The 6,851-nt window shown below is 54.1% G+C and overlaps 1 protein-coding gene across 2 annotated transcripts in view; it reads right to left on the bottom strand.

Moving 5' to 3' along the window:
• The window catches only part of MLPH (melanophilin), a 47,684-nt gene that overhangs the window by 19,427 nt on the left and 21,406 nt on the right, over nucleotides 1–6,851 (bottom strand). Inside the window, exons 3-6 of one of the 2 annotated variants that reach the window (XM_040231844.1) lie at nucleotides 5,319–5,540; nucleotides 5,035–5,147; nucleotides 2,905–2,943; nucleotides 642–745 (exon numbers count right to left, since the gene is read on the bottom strand). In XM_040231844.1, the coding sequence (XP_040087778.1) occupies nucleotides 642–745; nucleotides 2,905–2,943; nucleotides 5,035–5,147; nucleotides 5,319–5,540 (478 nt within the window). The remainder of the gene's footprint in view (nucleotides 1–641; nucleotides 746–2,904; nucleotides 2,944–5,034; nucleotides 5,148–5,318; nucleotides 5,541–6,851) is intronic. The other variant, XM_040231845.1, reaches the window with a different exon arrangement.

Below are 6,851 nucleotides of genomic sequence, written 5' to 3'. Positions count from 1 at the left end.
TGCAACTAGAGAGAAAGCACTGCAACTAGAGAGAAAGCCCCACTCGCTGCAGCTAGAGAGAAAGCACTGCAACTAGAGAGAAAGCACTGCAACTAGAGAGAAAGCCCCGCTCACTGCAACTAGAGAAGGCCAACATGCAGCCACAAAGCCCTGGCAGGGCCAAAAATAGCTAATAAATAAAATAAAGAACACAGTCTTAAAAAATAGGTGAAAACAGGCATAAACCAATAAAAACAAGACTCATGGTTGGCTATAAACAAAAGCAAGAAAGTTCACAGAGGAGAGCGGGAGGGGGCTGCTTCCCTGAAAGTTACAAAGGCTGACTCGGGGACACCGGTGCCCTCAGGACCCGTGAGCGACAGGACTCCTGGCCAGATGGGCCAGGCTGGAGGTCCAGGCAGGCCCCGCCCTCTGCTGCATGCTCTGGGTTCCCACCGGGATACCGATACTGAGAGCTGAGAGGACACCTGGATTTGGTACCCAGCCATCTCAGAGACCGCGGAACACGGCAGAGGTGGGCAGGTCTCCGGGCTCCTGCCAGGTTAACTACTGGAGGCACGCAGAGCCTGAGGTTTCTCAGGAAATCAGAACAGAGGCTCCAGCTTCAGGGGGGAAGGGGGCGGGGCCGGGGGAAGACCTACTTGGCTGCCGAGGGGCTGGGCCTGGGCCGCTGTGCCCCCTTCTCCATCCTCTTCAGATGGCTCTTCCTCTCCACTTGGGTCTCCGGGCATCTGCTCAGGCCCACCTGCAGTGGATGCCTGCGTGACTCCACCAGGGAGAGAGACGGGGACAAACCATCCATCCACCCACCCACCCATCCGCCCATCCCCCGACCTCCACCTGCTCTGAAGCTACCTGACCAGGCCCTTTGCTGGCCTCCAGAGCCCTATCAGAGCATCGCTTAGGGCTGGTCTGAATCACAGCAGGAAACTAACACCCTGCATCACTTTCACCAACAGTCGCCTTCACTGACCACCTCCTAGGGATCTGAAGACACTGTGGTGTGGTGGGCGAAGGAGCCCAGGAGCTGTCACGCTCAGCCCAACAAACCTCTTCACCTGCAGTCCATTCACCTCCTTCTCAGCAGCGGCCTGGGCTTGGGGGGCGAGGCCCAGCCCCTAGCACCCCTCCCCGCCTCTCTCCTTCTGACCCCGGTGTCCCCAGGCCTGCCCCCTCCTCCCCCTCATTTTTTCCTCTTTTCTCCTGTTCGCCCTGGCCTGGCCTGGGTTCTTCTCTTGACACTACCAGGATGACCCCGTGAATTCTGGGGTTCAGTCTGGCAGCCTCGGGGATCATCCCCCCTCCTTGCCGGGGACCAGCATGAGGAACTCCGCCCATGGCAAAAGTCATGAGGAAGGAGGCTTGGCATACGCAAAGGCGTGATCAAGCCTCAGGAAACCCCCTGTTCCCGAGCATCTACCCCAAAACCAGAGTCTGTTTTGTGTTCTTCCCCATAACCATTTCTCTCAGAGAAGGAGTTAACTTGCAGCTCCAAGTCAATAAAAATTCCTGGGCATGACAAGAGTGTTTCAGCTTACGGACTCCTCTGAAGGTTATCTAGCCCACCTGTATAGGTTCGTCCGGCCACATGTGATTGTTTACAGCCTCCCAAGCTGAGAGGCACGAGATGTTTTAGACTTACTAAAGGCAAATTCTTTGGGGGAGTTGGAAATTATTAGTATAGTGGGTTGGTTAGGAATTATATTGGTGAAGGGTTTTTCATTTGTTGTGCCAATAATTGCTGCTAATTCCCTCCCCTGGGTGGGACAAGGATGTCTCAGGTCAAACCTCTCTGCTGACAGACTAGCTTGTGTGACAGGATTATCCATACTCCTGCCACTACACACATGATTGTTTACTATCTCTCAACCAGAAACAGCACAGAGAGTTTTTGAATATTTTGAGAGTCTTAATTAGCATAGGGCTTTTTCTTCTTGTTGAGTCAATGATTGCTGCCAGGCCTCCATATCCTTAGGCACCTGGGAATATATTAATCAATGTATCTGGAATATAGAAAAGGAAATATAGTAGTTTTTAAGGTTAGCAATACTAGACTTTTTGAGTGAATGAATTTTCTCTTTTGTAATAGATCACTGTACGTTGTTATAAATCACTGTGTCCTTGCTATGTAAAAATGTAACTTTATCACTATCTTAAGACTAAATAGATCTTAAGGGGAACATTGGTGAAAGGATTTTCATTTGCTGGGCTGATGTTTGCTGCTAAATCTCCATGTTCCCTGCCCTTATAATGAATACAACTAACATATAGGAGAAATAAGTATTAACCTTTAAGATTAATCATGTTAACCTTGGGTTAAATAAATTCCTTTCTTGATTGTAACTCACTACACCCTCACCCTATAGGAATGCAACTTTATTTGGAGGGTGGTGCCTGGTTTAAGAAAAAAACACCCTTGAAAGAAATAAGTTTTTTGGTTATCAGAAAGAAAGGATCATAAAATCCCTAAGACCTTTCTATGTGAAGCACCTGATTTTGATAAAGGTCAGGACTGCTGACCCCCGTGTGACTCTGTATTCATCCCTATATGTAACAAAAGGTATATAAGCAAACCCAAAAATAAAGAAATCGGATCAGTTTCCGGAAAGACTGATACCCCCATGTCGTTCTCTCTTGCTCCTCGTTTTTCTGGCTGAATTCCCATCTGGAGCATGGATGCTATTCCACGTAATCCAAGTTATTCAGCCTCTTTTTCTCCACTAATCTTCCTACTACACTATCCGTTTCTAATCTCTCTATATATCTGTAATTAAATATGTATTTTTCCAAGGACGCCGACTCCGTCCCCACCTTCGAATCGCCCTGGATCCACCGGGGCTGGACCCCGGCACCTGCTCAGGGGTCGAGGGCACCTTGGTACCTCTGTGAGCAGGAAGGACTTACTGTGGACGTGGGGTGCGCTCCGCACTCCATCAGGTAAATCTATGATGGAGGAAAAGGCGCTGAGCGGACAGGCATTCTCCGGGAGCCACCTGCCCGAGCCGGGCTTCCTTTCCTGCCCCCGGACACTGCCTTCCCGTCCTGTTTCGGGGGGCGGAAGAGGGGGGCGTGGGGAACGCGCCCAACCCTCTGAAGCCTCCCACGCAGGGAAGACCCCGGCGCTGCCCCCCGCCCCCTGCCCCCCGCCCTGCTACCCTGCCTGGGCCAGGTTTCAAAACATTCACTTTGATCCTTTCTTCTCTGTAAGTTTGAATACTTTTTTCAAAGGCACGACTTCCTCATTTCGCGCTCGCTTCCCGCGCCCTTTCTTGTCTGCTGCACTGATAGGGGTCAGCAGGGAGAAGGCAGCCCCCCCACCCTACCCTCCGACCATCACCCTGCCTGGGCCCGCAGCCCCCGACCGGCAGCGGCCGGAACCGGGTCTTTGGTTGCCTCGCAGCGCCACCTCCTGGCCCTCAGCGGTGACAGTTCGGAAACGGGAGGTTGCTGGTGGTACCGGATCCCGCAGCTCCGGGCCCTGGCTGGGCCGTCAGAATCCTCCTGGCTTTTTACCTAAGGCGGATTCCTGAACCCACTCGGGTCTCTAGAAACAAGCGCCCCCCACACCGGGGCAAGGCCCAGGTCCTCAGGGTTGTGATGTGGGTGTGGTTTCCCACCGCGAGCCGGGACTTGAGATTCTCAGATGCTCCGCAGAATGGCTTTTTCCACCTTGCCTGTGGTTCCCACGCCTGAGCCCTGCGCAGGGGTGCTGGACCACACTCCTGCTGCAGGAAGACCCCTCGGCTGGCTGGCTGCTGGCTGGCCGAGCCAGCACGGGGATTTACTGATAAGCTCCGGCCGAGATAGAGATATGGGTCACGGAGAAGCAGCCCAGGGAGGAGGTGGGGAACTCCCCCAAGAATAGGGTGACAGTGCCTCCCCGTGTCCCCGGGGCACCCCTAGTGAGGCTGGCTGTCTCAGCGTGGTTCTCAGGAGGACCTCTTTACTCTTAAAAGTGTCTTGGTTTTGGTTTAACACATGCGCCCACAGCCCCCACCCAGGGAAGGTCCCTCAGCCCGGCGGCGGTCTGTTCCTCCAGGTGCTAAGAGCCATTACAGGTGAGGGTGCCTCTGGGTGGTCTGTGCTAAATTCAACAGTGTCCTTAAGGGACTGCCCTGGCGGTCCAGTCGGCTGACTCCAAGTTCCCAATGCAGGGGCCTGGGTTCGATCCCTGGTCAGGGAACTAGATCCCTCATGCTGCAACTAAGGGTTCAGATGGTGCCACTGAACATCCCGTGTGCTGCAAAGACCTAAGACCCCAAGTGCCACAACTAAGACCCTGGGAAGCCAAAGAAATATGAACAAGTACATTAAAAACACACAAGGGTGTGCTGAGACCCCTCTGAAACCCGTGCCAGGCCCCGTGCGTGTGCAAATGCCCTGGGGGTGGCCACGCCCAGCTTCTGCATCCTCCCATTAACTTGGGGCTTGAAGGGGCACAAGACACAAGGTGGCCCCTCCCCAGAAGGCCCAGGGCAGATGGCCAGGCTGGGGCACAGTGAGGACACCCTCAATCTCAGGAGCATGGCACCTTCTCTGGACCTACAGGGGCTCCAGACCCGAGGGCACTAGCCTTGGTCCCCCAGGAGAGACAGTCAAGATGCTGAGCCCCCAGACAGTGGCCTAATAGCTCTCGTAGCCTGGATGCCTGGCCAGGTGTAATGGCAGAGCCTGGGGCTCAGGGGACAGGCTGACAGGCTAGTGCTTCCTGAAAATAACTCTCAGTTCTCCCCATTCAAGTTCAGGAGGAACTCCCAAGTTCAGGCAACCTCAGAGCCTTCCCTGAAATATTCGTCTACCCAAATGGCCTCAAGGTGAACCACACAGGTGAACACACACTGAGTGTAAGACCACAGTCTGGATTTCAAGTTCTTCATGGAATAAATACTTGGATCCAAAATATGAAAGCCACTGATTGAGTTATAATCCATCTCTTCAAGTCTTGATTATCATCAGACTCAACGGGAAATGTTTACTGAAAATACAGAGTCTAGGTGCCAAATCGGACACCTGGGGAGGAGGCCCACTCCTTACCTGCTCTCTGCAGCCGCCCACAGAGGGACCGGACCACCTGGGCACTCCCGAAGCGCTTGAAGCGGGCTCTTACGTGCCCATAGTACCACTCCAGTGAGCCCATCTTCACGACCCTGCAGGCGGGGACACGGAGCTCAGGCTCACGCCTTGCCCTGGGGGGTGCACGCATGCGCGCATGCACACACACACACACACACACACACACACACAGACACACGAGTCCCTGGAAGGGACAGGCCAAGCCCCCCATCTGCAGGACCCTCCGACCTCGAGATCCCACTCACCTGGCCAGGTGGCAGGGATCACAGAGCCAGCCTTCCTCCTCTGGGTGGGGGTGGCCACAGCCTCTGCAAGTGAAGAGATGGCAGTCCAGGCATTGCCTCTTGGGGGTCTCAAGGAGCCGGTAGGGCTGCAGGCAGTGGGCGCAGTGGGTGTTATTCAGGTGGGCCGTGTCTGAAAGCAGCTCCCTCTTGGAGTTTTCCTTCTTAATCTTGCCCTTCAACCCCCTTTATTGGAAACAAGAAAATATTGGACCCCTTGTTTTTGCAACAAGCTTTAAAAGTGCACACACGCACACACAGAGCTATCAAATTCAGAGATTCAGACAACAGCGACCCCAAAGTCAGGTAATGGTGCTATAGACAGGCCTTATGTCCACAGCACCCACCCCATCCCACTCCAGGGAAGACCAGCAGGCTGGGTTCAAACATGTGCCATCCAGGTAGGCTGGAATCGAAACCTGCTACGTTCATAGATGTGAAATTGCATTTCAGCACTTCTGTGACTCTCTATGAGGTTACATTTTCCCAGGCAGTATGCCCATGACTTTCTTTCATTGCCAAAGGGGGCAAACTATACAGATTCAGCCTCACTGGAGGGGGACACCCACCATGGCCCGCACAATCTCATGTGACTCAGTGTAACGGGAGGAGGATGGACAGAGGTCCTGGAGCCCAGGTTCATTCCCCAGCTCTGACCCTGAGCCGAGATTTTCTGATGCAAAGCCCACAGCCTGCAGGCTCTGCCCAGGCACCCTGTGCAGCTGGACAAGCATGGACCCATGGCCACTAGGACCCAGGGTCCAAGCTCCCTCAGACCAGGTGGGGTTGGTGGCTCCAAGAAACTAGCAGAGATGGGGCTGGGGGGACCCTGGAGGGGTGCACCCTTGTCAGGCCACACGGTCATCTAGAGTAAATCTGTTGCCCGGTTCCATTGTTTAAGAAAAATTAGATCCCATAGGCTGCAACTAAGAGTTTACATGCTCTAACTAAAGATTCCGAGTGCTGCAAATGAAGATCCCCCATGCTACCACTGAGACCCAGCACAGCCAAATGAATAAACAGAGGAGGAGGTTAGAGAAGACAGGAAATCCAGGAGGCCCTGGTCTGGTCGGAACAGCAACAGGAGAGGGCGAGAAGCCTCATCCGGATGTCGGGGTGATGCTGCCTTCTCCAGGGCCCGGCTGGCCACACCCGCTCTGCCTCCCTGGCCTGAGCAAATGGTGCTGAGCTGGGGACAATACTAGGTAAGTGGAGGTCAGGTCGGGACCTGATTGTGAGAGTTGAGAAGCTCAACCCGGACCAGGTGAAGGGAGCCATTAAGGTTCAGAATCACAGTGGTCCCACTGCTGCCTGGATGTGCTCAGTCCCTCGGTCGTGTCTGACTCTTTGCGACCCATGGACTGTAGCCCGCCAGGCTCCTCTGTCCCTGGGATTCTCCGGGTGAGGATACTGGAGTGAGTTGCCATTCCCTTCTCCGGGGGTCTTCCCAACCCAGAGATCGAACCCAGGTCTCCTGCATTGTAGGCAGATTCTTTA

This window comes from Oryx dammah, unplaced genomic scaffold, assembly GCF_014754425.2.
Source record: "Oryx dammah isolate SB20612 unplaced genomic scaffold, SCBI_Odam_1.1 HiC_scaffold_28, whole genome shotgun sequence".
NCBI lineage: Eukaryota > Metazoa > Chordata > Mammalia > Artiodactyla > Bovidae > Oryx > Oryx dammah.
The sequence above is the reverse complement of the archived record's forward strand: the minus strand, read 5'-3'. Positions and strand labels throughout refer to the sequence as shown.